The 15,006-nt window shown below is 55.0% G+C and overlaps 1 protein-coding gene across 7 annotated transcripts in view; it reads left to right on the forward strand.

Annotated features, from left to right (window-relative positions):
• The first annotated feature begins 672 nt into the window (after positions 1 to 672).
• Positions 673 to 15,006, forward strand: part of ANK1 (ankyrin 1) — a 193,416-nt gene continuing 179,082 nt past the window's right edge. For 2 of the 7 annotated variants that reach the window (XM_045821501.1, XM_045821502.1), the window contains exon 1: positions 675 to 891. In XM_045821501.1, coding sequence (XP_045677457.1) covers positions 766 to 891 — 126 coding nt within the window. In that variant the 5' untranslated portion in view covers positions 675 to 765. Of the gene's footprint in view, positions 892 to 15,006 lie in introns of all 7 variants that reach the window. The other 5 variants (XM_045821496.1, XM_045821498.1, XM_045821497.1 and 2 more) reach the window with 4 other exon arrangements.

Below are 15,006 nucleotides of genomic sequence, written 5' to 3' on the forward strand. Positions count from 1 at the left end.
CTCCAGGCGCGCTGGTCCGCGGGGTCGCCTCCGCGCGGGGCCCGCCGCAGCCTCCCCTCGCGCCGGGGCACCACGGGGCCGCCCGCGGCAGGGTCCTCCGCGGCGCCCCAGTGGCTCCCGGTGCAGCGACCGGCTTTGTTCCCGGAGACCCGACGGCGCGGAGCCCGTGCTTCTGGCGGCGGCGGCGGCGGCGGCGGCGGCGCCACTGCAGTGGTGGAAGCCCGGCCGGCCCGCCAGCCTGCAGCCGGACGCTCGCGATGCACCAGCGCGGGCGCCGAGCGCGCGGAGCCTCGTCGGGCCGGCCGGGTCCCCTGGCTGCAGGCTGCCCCCGCGTCCTCCTGCGTTAACTGCTGGAGTCCGCCTCCTCCCCGGCCGGCTCGCCGCCCGCCGCAGTACGAGCCGCCTCCCCGCCCCCGCCCCCCGCGCCGCCGCCGCCGCCGCCGCCGCCGCAGGAGAGGGAGGGAGGGAGGGACAGGGGAGGAGGTGGCGGGCCCTAGCCCAGAGCCCGTCCCGGGAGCCGGCGAGCGAGCTCGGGCCGCGGCGGGAGGCGCCATCCCGGGGCCGCGGGCAGCCGGGCGCGCCTAGCCCTCCGCGCGGCTCGCGGCCGCCTCCCCCGCGGACACGGCCGCATCCTTCCCGCGGCGGGGAAAGAAGCTCCCCCCTCGCGGAGCAGAGCCTCCTTTTCTCCTCCTGGGGGGGTGTCGCCACCTGGATCGCTGAGCGTGCGGGGTCCGGAAGGCAGCGACCGGAGCACCGTGACCCGCCATGGCTCAAGCGGCCAAACAGCTGAAGAAAATCAAAGACATTGAGGCGCAGGCCCTCCAGGAGCAGAAGGAGAAGGAGGAATCCAACAGGAAGCGGAGGAACCGCTCGCGTGACCGAAAGAAGAAGGTAAGAAGGGGGCGGCGGCGACAGCCGGGCGGCAGAGGCGCCCTGGAGGGGCTGCCCGCCAGACCCGGGAGCGCGGCGGGGGCGCGGGGCCCGGCGCCCGCGGAGTTGGAGCCGCCCGCGAGTGGAGGGCGCGGGGCGGGAGCGGAGGAGAGGAAGGGGCTTCGGTGCGGCGCGGAGGGGCCGCGGCCGGCGGCTGGCAGGGCGGAGCGGAGGCCAGGAGGCTGAGGGCGCGCGGGGCCGGCCCGCCCGCGGCCCGCGGAGACCTTTCAGCACCTCGGACAGACGCCGGCAGGCCCGCGCCGCTCCGGGAGGAACTTTTCCGGCCTCGCCGCGGCCCGCGGGCTGGGTGGGCTGCCCCGCTCCGGCTCGCTGCCTCTCTGATTTCCGGGGCAGCTGGTTTGGGTGAAGGCGACCCCGGGCTCCGGAGGCTTCTCTGCTCGGCGCCTGCCTCGGTGACCCGCTCTCCGGCGCGGAGGGCATCGTTCCCAGGGCTCTGAACAAGTGGGGCTCCTGCCCTTCCCTGTCCCTCTTCGCTCCCAGGAAGCGCCTTTCCGAAGGCCCTGGGACGGCGGCGAAAAGGCATGACCCCGGGCACTTGGCAGTGTCTTCTGTTCGGGTCACTTAAGAGGAGCCGCCTCTGGACGGCAGACGGGTGCGCGCAGCCCGGCCCGAGGCCTGGTCAGAGGACAGGTCCGCCTTCGCTCGGCGGAGCGAGGCGAGCTCTGCCCCCGCGATGACCCGGACCGCTTAGCATAACTGTCGCTGCGCCGCGCGCTTTCCTTTCGGGTCTGGGGTCTTCCTACCACTGACTTAAAGCGCCTTGAGAAACACCTTTGGTGAGAAACACCGTTTGGTTGGAAACGCCTTTGATTTTGAAGGGAGGGGGCAGCTACCTGGGCAGAGGGCTCCAGCCGAGAGGTGTTTTAGAACTCCCCCCACCCACCCCGACGGAGGAGGCCAGGAGTACTCGGACGCAGTTCTGGGAGCTGGAGATGGGGCTGAACTCCAGCTTCAGGAAAGCCATTTTCACCCGAGGAGGTCGATGTGGAGCACGGCCTGCAAGCCTTTTGGCCAGGGAGTAGGGCCTGACCCGGCTCCAGGGCAGAGGCATTGGCCTTGGCTGAGAGTGAAACGTTTTTTCCTGAAATTGTGTCGCCCTGAGAAAGAAGTTGGGAGCCCGTGGTTGACAGCAGGGTGTGGGGGACAGGCTGCCTGCGGGTCCCACTCCACTCACCAGCTGGTCAACAGGACCCACACCCAGCCTCATTTTAGAGGTGGGACACAGGGACAGAGAGTTCTCTGGTGGTAACCGAAGTCACCCCGCGCTGCAGGCTTTCCCCTACCCCTTCAAAGGACAGCCCCTCCTCTGTCAAGGGATTGCCATCTCGTGTGTAAATAGTAGTTTCACAAAAGTACCACCCCTTTAGTGGGACGGAAAAAAAGAGGCCTTCCCCATACCGGGGGTGAATCAGAGTTTGGGTCACTGGCAGAGAACCTCACCCAGTCCTGCTGCTGGGGTCTGAAATGCCAGAGCCCATCCTGTGAGTCAGGCCGGGGGAAGACTGGGCATATGTGACGTGTTCACCCGCCTTCCTGGCACGAACGTAACTTCTTGCTGGGGTGCTCTCTGTTTCCATCCCTGCTGCTGCTTTAGGAGCCAAGCCGAGCCTCTCCCAACTGCTCACTCCGTGTTTTCATCCTAGTTCTTCCTCTCCAGCTTCTCCTTTGATGCTCTTGATGCCATAAATATTTTTTTGAGCAATAGTAAAAAAAAAAAAACCCAACCCTCTCCTGTCTTCTTTTCTTTGATTTCTTTTCATTCTATGAAACACTCTTTAATGTAACTCCAAATCCTGGCTGTATGTAATACATGCACATGAAAGTGCAATTTCAATATTCTTCTTTCCTCCTTGGGTCTTAACCTTTCCATTATTTACACTGTTAGTCTATTTTATTTCCATTTTCCAGTGCTAGATGATGATATTTCCCCTCCCCCTGAGTTGGTTATGTTGTTTTACTAGCTGGTCACAGCATACTGCGTCAGTGAGAATTCAAAAATCTTCCATACAGATTTTCATTATTTCATGCAGTATCCTGTGTGCTGTGACTGATCCAACAAGAATAAGGAAACCTTCACTCACAGTGATAGCAGGGTCATAAACTCCCAGAGCTGATTCTCTGGGTAAGGGGGTGCATGGCACGGGGCGAGGTGCGGGGGTCCTCCATGTGTATTTCATACTGACTGTGAGCTCTCTTGGCCATTGGCATGGTCTTGACAGCCATCTCGGAGAATAGAGTTAAAATTCATAGCAAAGCACAAAATTACAAGAAGGTGGAAGGCCCTGGGGAGAAAGGCGAGGCAGGCAGGGAGACACAGGGAGGGATGTGGAGGGCAGGCCGAGGAGCTCAGGCAGGGGCTCGTTGAGCAGGTGACGGTGGGGGAGGGGGCTAAGCTGAAGGTTCGTGTGAGGTGAGGTCTCAGACCATTTTTCACAAGTGAAGTAATTTTTCAAGGCAAAGCATATTACAGTCAAGCAGCTGCGGACTTGACAGTTGGTCGCAGACTATGGGGTTGCTGTGGAACTGTCCTTACATCAGCCTGAAGGAAGAACCTCAGACATGCAAATAAACATCTTATTCCAGTGAATCGGTAATTCCTGTGACTATATAGCCACACAGTGAGCATTCTGGATTTCCTGAAAGGAAAGGTGTTTGTCCCATGGGCAGCCAGCTTACCGGGGACTGACTGAGCAGGACCGCATGCCTCCCCGGTTGTAGAAATGATCACGGTTGTAACTTCAGCGGCGGTTGCAGTCTTACAGCTGAGGATGTTGTGTGGGAAGGCGCTTGCTGAGGGGTGCTGTGCAACGGGGGATGGTGCTGATGTTGTGACGCACTGACTGACACCGACAGAAACCGCCTTGACACGGGGAGCTGAGCGAAGACTCTGGGGCTCCGAAAACGCCTGCATTCGGCTGGGGCTTCATTCAGTTTTCTGTTTGTGTAGCACACGTACCCTCCCAATGCTTGCCGGTGGAGCTGCAGCTTTTTAAGATAGACTGAACTCCAGTATTTATGACATTTACTAATAAGCCCCCTTGCTTCTGAAGGGCTGGATGGAAAGAAACAAATTGCCGAACATGAGTAAAGCAGGCATTTGCATTAAGAACGGTGGCTTTCTAGAGCTGAGGAAGCCTTGGGCATGAGAATGTATGTGCTTTTTATGTTTGCCCAAGAGCTTGAGGTGAGGAGAGGAGGAGAGGGAGGTTGAGGAGAAAGTGAGGCCGAGGATGGGGTGGGAGGAAGGGGGCAGAATTAAGACAAGGAGGAGAGGATGAAGAGGTGAGGGAGACAGAGAGGGAAGGGAGGGGGCTGGCCTCTCAGCCCTGCTTTGAGTGGTTACACTGAGCCTGCTACCTGCAGTACCTGTGAAGTACCCTGGATAGCATTTCCAAACTCTCTCTTTGTCCCTCCCTCTGTCCACCTACTTCACCTTAAGATGTTGGCGAAGGAAGAGATCATGCCCTATTCATGGCTGTGTACCCCATACCTAGCTCAGTGCCTGAGAAACAGTGGACATGCAATAAATAAATGTGTGTGGAATGAGTGTCAGATGAGTGGGTCCGTATGTCTGTCTTTGCTTGCCTTGGGCACAGGCGTGTGTGCAGGTGAACAATACTCTCTTCGGCTGTCTATCTTCTGGGGGCAGCTAAAGAGAGCCTGATATTGCCTTGTTTCCTAATCATTTGCAGTACAATAAAAGTTTGTAGGCAGGCAGTGGAACCATCTAATTTTTTGGTGCAGTGAATTTTACCACAGAGCAGGTAGGTAGTTCCTTGCAGGGTCTCTGCTGCACTATGTGTCAATCCAAGTGTTTTCAGCCACTTGGAACAACAGCAGTGTTTGCACAGGGTCCCAAGGAGCCAAGCCGAGGACGGTGCAGAAACGAAAAAGCAAGCCCAGGAATGGAAAGTGAGCATCACTCTACGCCGCGCAGGCAGTGCCTGCAGCCTTTCCAGCCTGCACCGCACTCCCAGGAGGGCCTTCGGCCTCTCTTGCACAGCTGGACCAGGCCCTGCTCCTGGGCTGCAGAGATGTCTTAGGTTGAGCCAGTGATTGGAACTGCAGAGGAGATTTGGGGGTACCTCCGTGAGAGACCGCAGTGGTGGGGCCAGGCTTAGCACCAGGATGGTAGATGCAGGGTTATGTGGACCCGCATCGCCCATTTGTAAAGGGCCTCAAATTTACACTTCTGCTGTTATCTCCAGAGGAGTTTACACATTTAATCCAAGAGATAACTGACAAGATCAAAAGAGAATGGTGTTCATCACATGTCTTTAAACCCAGGCCCTATTGCTAAATGACATCACTAGTGTATATTGCAACATGAACTGATATTTGTATAGTAAGTCTCTCTTTGGCTTTTGAATAGTATAATTCTGTTGCATCGTGCGTTCATTCCTAAATGTGTTAATGTATTAGTTGCAAGCTTTTAAAATACACCACCACTTTGATAACCCTGCTTTGGCTTCTCTTCTTATTTTAGTAGCTTGGGAGCCTCAAAAAATCCAAGTGGCCCTGCCCCCCTCAAGCTCTGGGAGGTGCTGGCAGCGGCTGAAGATGTGGATATTCCAAGCCTGCTCTGTGTCCACCTTCCAGCCCAGCACCTCCCTCCCTGCTGCAGTGGCAGTGGCGGGGGAGGGGGCTGTTCCCGGGGTGATTCCATCACCCCCCAACCATCTGCCGGACCAGGAGAGGGGGTTTTTGCGGGCAGAGATGTTACGCCTTCAGTGGCATCGAGAACTATATGGTTTGCACATTATTTGCTTCCCACAGCCTGTGTTTAAAGTAGGTAGGGCAGCAGCTGTAATTCAGAGCCTGAAGAAAGTGGCCTCCTTATGAAGGGGACCTAAAGCCAGCCTCTAGGACCTCTCTCTTCTCTTTGCACCCCAGCAAACTGCTTGCTCCCTGATTCTGCCTGTCTCCTCCCCATATAGCAATGCTTTTTTTTTCTTTTAAACCCCAGTCTAAAGCCTCAGTCCTCCCTCTTCCAATGAAAGTGAGCAAGTGGTTGGGAGCAGGTGCTGTGTGCTGGGCACTTCTCACGTATGTGAACTCATCCCCAGGCTTCGCCTTCATCCTGCCTCTGTGAGGCTGATCTGCTCTACATTCCTTCCTCCGTCAGCATCAGAGCGCATCACTCCCTTCTTCAAGAAACTCTCCTGAATGCTCTGCCTCACCCCCACCCCCCATCTCCCTGCACTCTCCGCACGGCCACCTGTCATTTATTCGGGTGTGTGTGTGTGTGTGTGACCCTCACTCTTGTTCCACCCCTTCTAGATTGTAAGCTCCCTGCAGCCAAAGCCCGAGTCTTTGTATAACCACCCAGCAAGTAATGTGGCTTGTGTTCATTCAGAAGCTACATGTAACAGGTTCAGATTTTCTTTTCAGACTTTGCTTTTGGAAGACTTGGTTCTTAGAAATGGAACCAAGTAAGTCTGTTTATTTTCCTGAATTATCCTGATCAAAGCAAAGTCTGTTGTCATCCGTGTCAGGGTTTTGTAAAAAGGCAAATAAGGTTTGCTTGGCTCTATATCTCTATTTTTGGTTCTCGAAAAGCAGCTCAGAAGTCTGTCTCTTATGGGGCATTAGGCTAGGAGTCAGATGCCTGGGTCAGATGCTCTTGCATTATCAGCTCCATGTAATAAACAAGTCTCCGACTTCCTCTGAGCCTCAGTTTGTGCATCTGTAAAATAGGGATGAGAATCGAACGAGGGTGTGCTTTGTGAAATTCAAAACTCCCGTGTGTTTCCAAGCTTGTAGTTAACAACATGCCTGTGAGCTGACGTATCCTCTCTGATAGATGCAATGACAGACAAAGCTCACACCCAGCTCTCCACGCAGCAGGAGCACATGGTCCTGCCTGGGGCGGTGGGGGCGCACGTTAGTACCGTGGTGCTGGCAAATGCGAGAAGGGGGCTTTAAACTACATCTTCATTTTATTTCCAGGAAAAGAACGAGTTTTCTATCTTGATAAGATTTATTATCATAGCCTTCGTTATCTACATGGGCCCAGTCTATAACTTTGAGGTAGACTTTGTTAAAGTCTTGCCTGGCAATTGCTGTTTTATCCAAAGGGGGGCATGAACGTGGTCTCTACATTTTCCAAGAATACCATCCCTGTGAGGGCCGCGGCCAGCAGATCTGGGGTGTGGGCTCTCCCAGGTTTGGGACTCCCAGTGACGGGCGGTCAGACTCCTCCAGGGAGCATCAGCACACCTTGGGAGTGCAAGCCTGACACGCCTGAGAGAAAGGGGAACTCATGCTGTGGGAGCTCAGCATGAAAGCGAGGATGTAATGGCCAGCCAGTTTTTAAATAGCTTTGTTTTCTTACCTGCTTCCCATGTGACTGGGTGCTTCCCCTCGGAGAGAATTTCTCGGAGTTTTTGCTAAGGTGCTAATACAGTTCCAGTTAATACTGCGTTTTTATCCATTTCAGAGTATCATTGGCACTGATAGCTGCAGAACAACCTCCTTTGCTTACCAAAGGTGGGGGTGCGTGTTTGTGGAGAGCCTGCGCGCCCTGGAGCCATTACCTCACTGCATCCTCCAAACAACCATCGAAGGGTCAGATGAGGACAGAGCTGGGCTTAAACCCAGATCCAGCTGACTTCAAAGCTTATTCACGGACCTCCGCACTGGCCTGCCTTCTCGGGCATTTGTTGGCCCCCAGGAGATTCAAGGCTATTCCAGGCACTGGGAGGGAAGTCTGAACTGCTGCTCTTTTTCCTGCCTTCTTGTGAAGGACTTGCAGAGTAGTGGAAAAGCTGTCAGAGGAGCAGGTACTCCTAGGCTGACAGTGCAGGCAGGTGATTTGGGCTCAGGACAGAAGTGCTACAGTCTGGATTCCGGTGGGAACAGGGGTGTCCAAAGGCTCCTCTGTAGGTCTTGGGACCAACCCATGTGATGATAAGGACCTTGTCCAGGCATCTGGGTAACGACAAGGGGCCGGATGAAAGAGCCACTGAAAACCAAGTTGTTGGAGTCACCTGCTCTGTCTCCAGCTCACCTGCCTCACCAAGTGGCTATTTCCCCCTTTACTTTCTGTTTTGGAGATTTCTCTACCTACCACTGCATCAGGATCTCCTCCGTATAATTGTTTAATAATATGCTGGCATTACATGTGCAGATACCAAGTGACAATGTTTCTGCCATTGTCATCTGTTCTTTTCTCCTCTCTGGGTGTTTTTTTTTAAAGATTTTATTTATTTATTTTTAGAGAGAGGAGAAGGGAAGGAGAAAGAGAGGGAGAGAAACATCAGTGTGTGGTTGCCTCTGAGCAAACACCACTGGGGACCTGGCCTGCAACCCAGGCATGTGCCCTGACTGGGAACTGAACCTGTGACCCTTTGGTTCACAGGCTGGCACTCAGTCCACACATCAGCCAGGTGATGATGAACCACATCAGCCAGGGCATCTCTGGGATTTTTGCTTGTCACGTAGAGGAACCCCTTGAGCTGCGACTCCCAAACCCAACTCTGAGATGGAAGGGACAGCCCCAAATAGGCAAGGTGGGACCCACAGGAAAAGAGGGAGGGAGTGATAGTCCCAGTGGCCTCTCAGGTTTGCTAGTGTCACAACCACCTGAGTGGGAAGGGGGAGGGCTTGTTAGAAGCAGACTCTGATGCTCCTGTGGGCGGGGCCAGGCCCCTCTGCTGACCTCCCCCGCCCCCTCCCCCACACCGTGGAGCTTGTTTTGAGCTCATTGGAGAGCTTCTGTGCTAGCAGACGGATGAGAACACATTGATGGAGTGTGGCAAGCCTGAGGGAGAATTAAACCAGGAGATGCAGGGAAGAAGAGGTGAGAAAGTGGAGGGTTTGCATTCACTTATTATTTAGTCTGTATCCAGTTCCCCAAAGGAAGTGGGCAAGTTAAGAACTGACTTCAGCACTGTGGCCATACCTATGGGGGAAGTAAACTTGAAAGGGGATGGGCTAGGGATCTTCCAGGGGCAGAGGCTGGGTCTTCATGGACAGCTAGGGGTCAGCCTGGTGATTGAGGGGCAGGACGGTCAGATGAGGCAAGAGCAGGTGTGGAGGGGGAGCACACAAGATGTGGAGGAGGAGGAGGTCTGGAACGGTGGGCCCAAGAGCAGGAGCAGGGAGAGCAGAGTGAGGGAGAGCAGGAAGAGGCTGGAGAGGGAAGTGACCTTGTGGCCCACCTGGTCTTGAAGGGCGGAGGCAGCCCTGAGTTGCTCCAGGCAGAAGTCTAAAGGTTACTGTGCCTTTGATGCAGAGATGGGCTGGGTAGGGTAGTGCTGTGGTGAGCTGGGCACCTGTTATGCCAGGATGGTAACCCAGCTGGGGATAGGCTGGTCTGAGCTGGGGTGGCTGGCGGGGATGACTGGGTGCCTGAGAAGATTGGTCTTTGTGGGTAACATACAGCGGGTGCCAGTAAGGAGTCAAGGCTGATGCTGAAAGTTTCATTTTGACATATGTTGACATTTGCCCCTGCGTGTGTGATTAAATGTCTATAAAACCTCATTTCTGACTTGGTGTTGAGTAGTTAATTGGGGGTGCCTTTCACCTAGGAAAGAGGAGGGGGAACAGGTTAGGAAGAAACTAAGAAGTCCTTTTTGGAGAATGTATTGTTAGGTAGCTTCCTGGGGCTCCCACTTGGTCGAGGGAGAGAGCTGATAGAGGTACCCTTAAATATCCAGGAATCTGGGGGGCTCGTGCTGGAATGGAGAGGCAGTCAGCTCCGGCCTGAGCTCTTCCGGAGTGCAGATCTTTTGAGGGATTGCTTCACACAGGCACATGCCCAGACGGAACCTGACCGGTGGATGCTCACGCTGGCAGGGAAGGCAAGCCCTGGGGCAAGAGCCCTGCCTCCTGCAGGGAGGCAGGACCAACACACTCTTAAACAGATGACTTTGGCGCCATCACCCATATGGTGAAATGCTAATGCCATCACTAAATACGGTGCTTAAAAGAACTTGTTTTTAAGAATTTGCTTCTAATAAAGCAGGAATACACTTGGATGTAATGTAATTTTAAAATGTAATGTAATTAAAAGGGAAGACAGGGGCTGCCCTGCTGTCAAAGAGCACAGCCCGGCCCCCGCCCCCCTCACCCCGCCGATGTGTCTTCTGCAGGTGAAGGCTGCGATTCAGAGATGACCTCCCCCGCCCCCATAAGGAAGTCCAGGGTGATGTGGACTAGAGCCAAGCAGGTCCCAGAGTGACAGGATGTGTTGGCTCACGGTGGAGCTGGAGTGTGGTCCCGAAAGTCTGGGCAGCCGGGTCTTGGCATGCGAAGCCGCCCATTGGAAACCGACTTGAAAATGTGTGTGTGTTGGGCCTGATACTCCACTCTGCCGCCAGAGTGATCTTCCAGAAATGCAAATCAGATCTCCACAGTCCTGCCCTTAAATCCTTCAGTAGTTTCCTAATTGCCCTTAGAATACGGTCCGTCCCAGCTCGTCACTCTGGCTTCCTTGGCGCCCCTATCTAGCCCGCAGCTGCCTTCCCCAGCGCCTCTCTCTTTTTCCCACGAGCTGCACCCAGCTGTTCTCTGAACTTACTCTAGTGCTTCGGATACGTGTGCTTTCTCTGCCTGCAGATCGTCCTGTCTGCTGACTCGCCTCAAACACTAACGCCGACTCCTCTGTCGGAATCTCGTTTAAATGTTGCCTCCCAAACCCTAGATGAGGTTAGGCCACCCTGCACCATGCTGTACTGGTGTGCCCGTGGGCAAGGCGACCAGAAAATCACAGAAAATTAAAAGGACTTGAGAGTGCGTCAGGAAGGCATCTGGATGTCGAGGTGGCCACCAGGAGATGGGGGCTTTGGAAGCAGATGGCGTCAGGTGGTCCTGGGCTGGTATCTGGGCTCCGATGTTACTAGCTGGGCAACCTTCGGCAAGGCGTTCAGTTACCCTCCCTGAGCCTTTGTTTTGCCGTTGGTAAGGTGGGGACAGTAATACCTGCCACACAACCGGGCAGGGTTGGCGGAAGGATGCAATGAGTTAATAGATGTAAAGCACCTGAGATACAGGAGGCACTCGATAAACGCCTGCCGCAGTGCCCCAGTTCCCGCTCACGCCCACCTCCTGCCCTGGAGCAGCCAGTGGGAGCAAGACACGGGCACGCAACGGGCTGCGGACCTGGTGGGGGGCGGGGCGGCAGCAACGCTCGTCTGCCCCCGGAGCGCTGAATGGATAAAAAAAAAGATTTTTATAAATATGAACACCAGAGGTTTCCTCTTAAACGCTAAATATGATTCAGAAGGTGAAAGTCTGGGCCCACTTAGCTAAATTCTCACCTTGTATGTAATTTAAACATAGCAAGCTCCTTTCCAGAGATGGCCGTCAAGGTTACATCCCAAGGTTGAGAGTGCTCCTCTCTCATTGCTGCCAGTTTCTTAAATGAATTAGGCAGGTCTGTGGAGAAATGTGAACCCGATGCAAAACTCCAATTAAACAGCCCAAGTCCGCAAAGCTTCAAAGTCTGAAACGTCTGTCAGGTTGTACTGAGTGTGTGGGGACGACAGAGTCTCCTTCAGCGTGGAGATTTGGCGGATTCCCTTTAATGCCATTTGAATGAGCTGCTTCGGTCTCTGTCACTTTGGAGCGAGAACGCTACCCTACCGATCCTATCCTAGGTTACCTCCGGCCGTGGGATGCCTGGGGCGGGGCCAGGCGTGCCACGACCGGTGACCGATTCAGTCCGAGAGGCAGATCTGCTTTGGGGGGTGGGCGGTGGGGGTGGGGGTGGGGAGCGCGCAGGGGAAGAGGCCCGCGCCTGTCTGCTGCCCCTGGCTGACGCCTAGGGAGCCGTGCAGTTAGGGCCACGTTCTCGAGCAGGTGGGCTTCACTGTCTGCTGCAGGCAGAGAAAACCCCAGCCCAACAGTCCGTCTTTGTTTTCGCATTGTCTTCTTGCTTGCCACAGGTGTCACGGCCTTTCGACCTCATTCTTGAACAGATCTGCATGTGAAGGGCATCTGGGTTAAAAGCCCTCCACACAACAGGACCTTGAAAAGAGGCAGATGGGAAAAAACATTCTTAGTGATTCTGTGCCAAGGGAAAAGCTGTACCATCACTGGATTCTCAGGAAGGACTTGGGCGGATCTCTGCCACGCATCAAAAGTTCCCACCCCTGCTCGCCTGCCACTGCGCATGCCCAAGCGACATTCCTGTGATAACCTCTCATCTTGCCTTCCAATCCAGTCTTCGTTTTGCAGCAAGAATTTTGTTTTTTCAAATGCATTTCCACGGTCGTTCCTTCTCTTCATAAGACCTTTCAGTTGCTTCCCATTGGCTGTGAGGACCTGCCGACCACCAAGGTCCTCCGCCTCTGGCCCCCACCGCACTGCCAGGGTTTGCGGTGCTCTGCTGGCCCCGCACCTTCGCCCGCTGCTTCCTTCTCTCTGGAGCTCGGTCTAGTCCCTACTCACCCTTCATGGCCCAGCTCCACCGTCCCCAGGAAGCTCCTTTGACTCTGGGTCAGAGATGTTATAGAGGGGGTGCCTACCCTGAAGGGGGTTGGTGAGGTGTTCCTGTGTTTGCCCAGGGAGTTTCCCAGGCCTCTTACAGCTAATGGCACTTAGGAGGAAGTCCTAGGACAACACAGGGTTACCGACCCAGTAAGGACACGAAACTAGTTCATTATCTTGTGTTTCTCAGTTACTGGAGCCTGTGCATGATCTGGATTGTAGGAGCCTCTCCTCCCTCCCACTCCGCCCTGCAGATCTGTGAGCCTTAACTACGGTGGCTGTGGAGGGAAAGAGCAGACCCTGGGCCCAGAGAGCTGGGGTTGAGTCCTAGTTTTTTCACTGTGTGGTGTAGCTTTGGACTCTTCTTTGAGCCTCAGTTTCCCTACTTCCAAAATAAGGGGGTTGGCTTAGAGGCCTTCTAAGCCTCTTTTGGGAGAACTCATAATTCGGTGATTGTGTGAATTTACAAAGCCACGGACGGGGCAAAGTGGCTCCCAGATGCCACCCTGGCTAAGGTGGGCTGGAGGGAGAGCCGGCTGGAAGTGGCTGTCCTGAGCTGCGGTCCAGATCTGGTGGACACCGCACTGCAGGGCACAGGAGCGTTAGCAAAAGCATGAAAGACCACTCCGCATGGGGTTCGGGTGCAGGTCCTTTATATTCACCCCGTCCAATACATTATTTTCATGGCACCAACGCTGGGCAGATCAGGGAGAGGAGAACGTCCTGATAAAGTGCAGAGGCCACGTGGGTGGTTAGACGGTCACAGTGCTCAAGGTCAGCAGCTCTCGTCCTTTGGGTGTGTGTGTGTAGAGGGCCTGTGTCACTGGGCACCCCTGTGACCCTATAAACCTCCTGCCAGGGCTGGTAGGCTGCCTCCTTCTACAGGGGTAACAAAGAGTAGCCTCCTCCCCAGGTGAACAGAGAAAGCAGGAGGCAGGGCACCTTCTATTTCCAGTGCCAGGTGACTGGGCCTGTCACACTCAGAGTTGCTTTCAAGGTCATGAACAAGGTGAGCCTCCTTCTGTGGAGCTTGTCAGCCTTGACTCCAGTGGGGAGGGGGCTGGAACAGCCCTTTCTCCTCCCTCGTCTTGGAAGGCAGACCCAGGCGACCCCGGCCCACAGGGCAGCTGACGTGCTGCAGGATACTCAGCGTGCTCTGCCAGACAGTCCCGGCTTTGTAGAGACCCCTCTCTTTGAGGTGAACTGCCCATTTGGGGCAAAGCCCAGCTTTGTTACCCACTGAGTTTCTGAGGAGTTAGCACTTTCAGGAGAGGCTTGTGCCCCAATTCAGTGCTTTTGGAATTTCGGTCTCTGGCCCACTGGCCCTCCCCTCCCTGGAATGCAGCGCTCGCTGGTTCAGTGGAAGCTCCAGGCGCTGCAAACCTGTCACGTTTTCTTCAGTGGCTGCTCTGCTGGGACCATGGCAAGGAAGGAGAGAACTGTCCCAGTGAGGGGACATCCAGGTCTGGGCTGTCAGTGAACTCGAACCCTGCCCCAACTGCCCAGTGGTTGTATCTGGCAGATGAGCCCCCCTGGGTATTCCGGCCTCAAAGAGCCCTGGGGCCAGGGCGGTGGGGGCCACGTGGACAGAGCAATGGTCGCGCAGAGCTTGGACTGCGGAGCGTTTCCACTTGCTGCCCCCGGTCATTTCTCTGTCCTCCTAACAGCCCTGCAGAGAGGCAGGGGTCAGGTTCCGAAGTTCACACGGGCGCAAAGTCAGACTCAGCAAGACTAGGAGTGTTTTACTCCACTGAGAAATGCGGGGGCCAGAGCTAAAACCTCAGACTGTCTGTTTGTCTCTCTCCAAAGGCCTGGTTTTTATAACAAGCAGGTGGTAGCAGGTGAAGGGTTGGGGATTAAAATTTGTGTTGTTTTCTGTTTTTCTCATCTCTCAACTACCTATCCAGCTACCCGCTGGAAAACAGCGAGGCCCAGCCATGGGCAGCTGATGTCCTCCCTGCTGAGGGAGAGAAGGGAAGGCAAGGGACACCTCTGACCCGCACAGGCACTGGGAGAACAGCCCGCTCCATAGGGGAGGACCTCGGAGCGCTCAGCAAGGTTAAGTAGCTTGCCCAAGGTCACACATTCTCTCAGAGCCAGGGCTGGGGTTCGTACCAGCTGCCTGATTTGGAAACCTTCACCTTACTGCTCCTGGGGCTATTATGAGTATTAAACAAAATCAAATAGACAAAGTGCTTAAATGGGGACCGATGTGGGGCAAGAGATGAAAAACATTTAAAAGCACTTAACACACAGCCTACACCTGGGTGGGAACTCTGCGTGTCAGCTCCTTTGACTCTGTAAGATAAAACAGCGCTCTCACCTGGGGAGAGGAGGCATGCCTTCCCACCAGAAGAACCAGCACCACAGACATGGATACGAAGACAGAGATGGACATGCGGTTAGACAGATGGGTGGATATGAGGGTGGCACCAAAACCCCATAATTATCTTCTGGAGGGCAGGCCCCTTGTAGTGCAGGCTGCCCCCGCTAGGTGAGTGCTCCAGGAAGTCATCTGTATCAGTGCACCACCTGGTGTTGTTCTGAGAGGCTGCGTTCGGCTTCCGTGAATTTTTCTGAAGATTCTTTCAGTGCATTTGCCCATTTCATGGTGGGTGATGT

Source organism: Phyllostomus hastatus, unplaced genomic scaffold, assembly GCF_019186645.2.
Source record: "Phyllostomus hastatus isolate PE091 unplaced genomic scaffold, TTU_PhHast_1.1 phas_scaffold_46, whole genome shotgun sequence".
Lineage (NCBI taxonomy): Eukaryota > Metazoa > Chordata > Mammalia > Chiroptera > Phyllostomidae > Phyllostomus > Phyllostomus hastatus.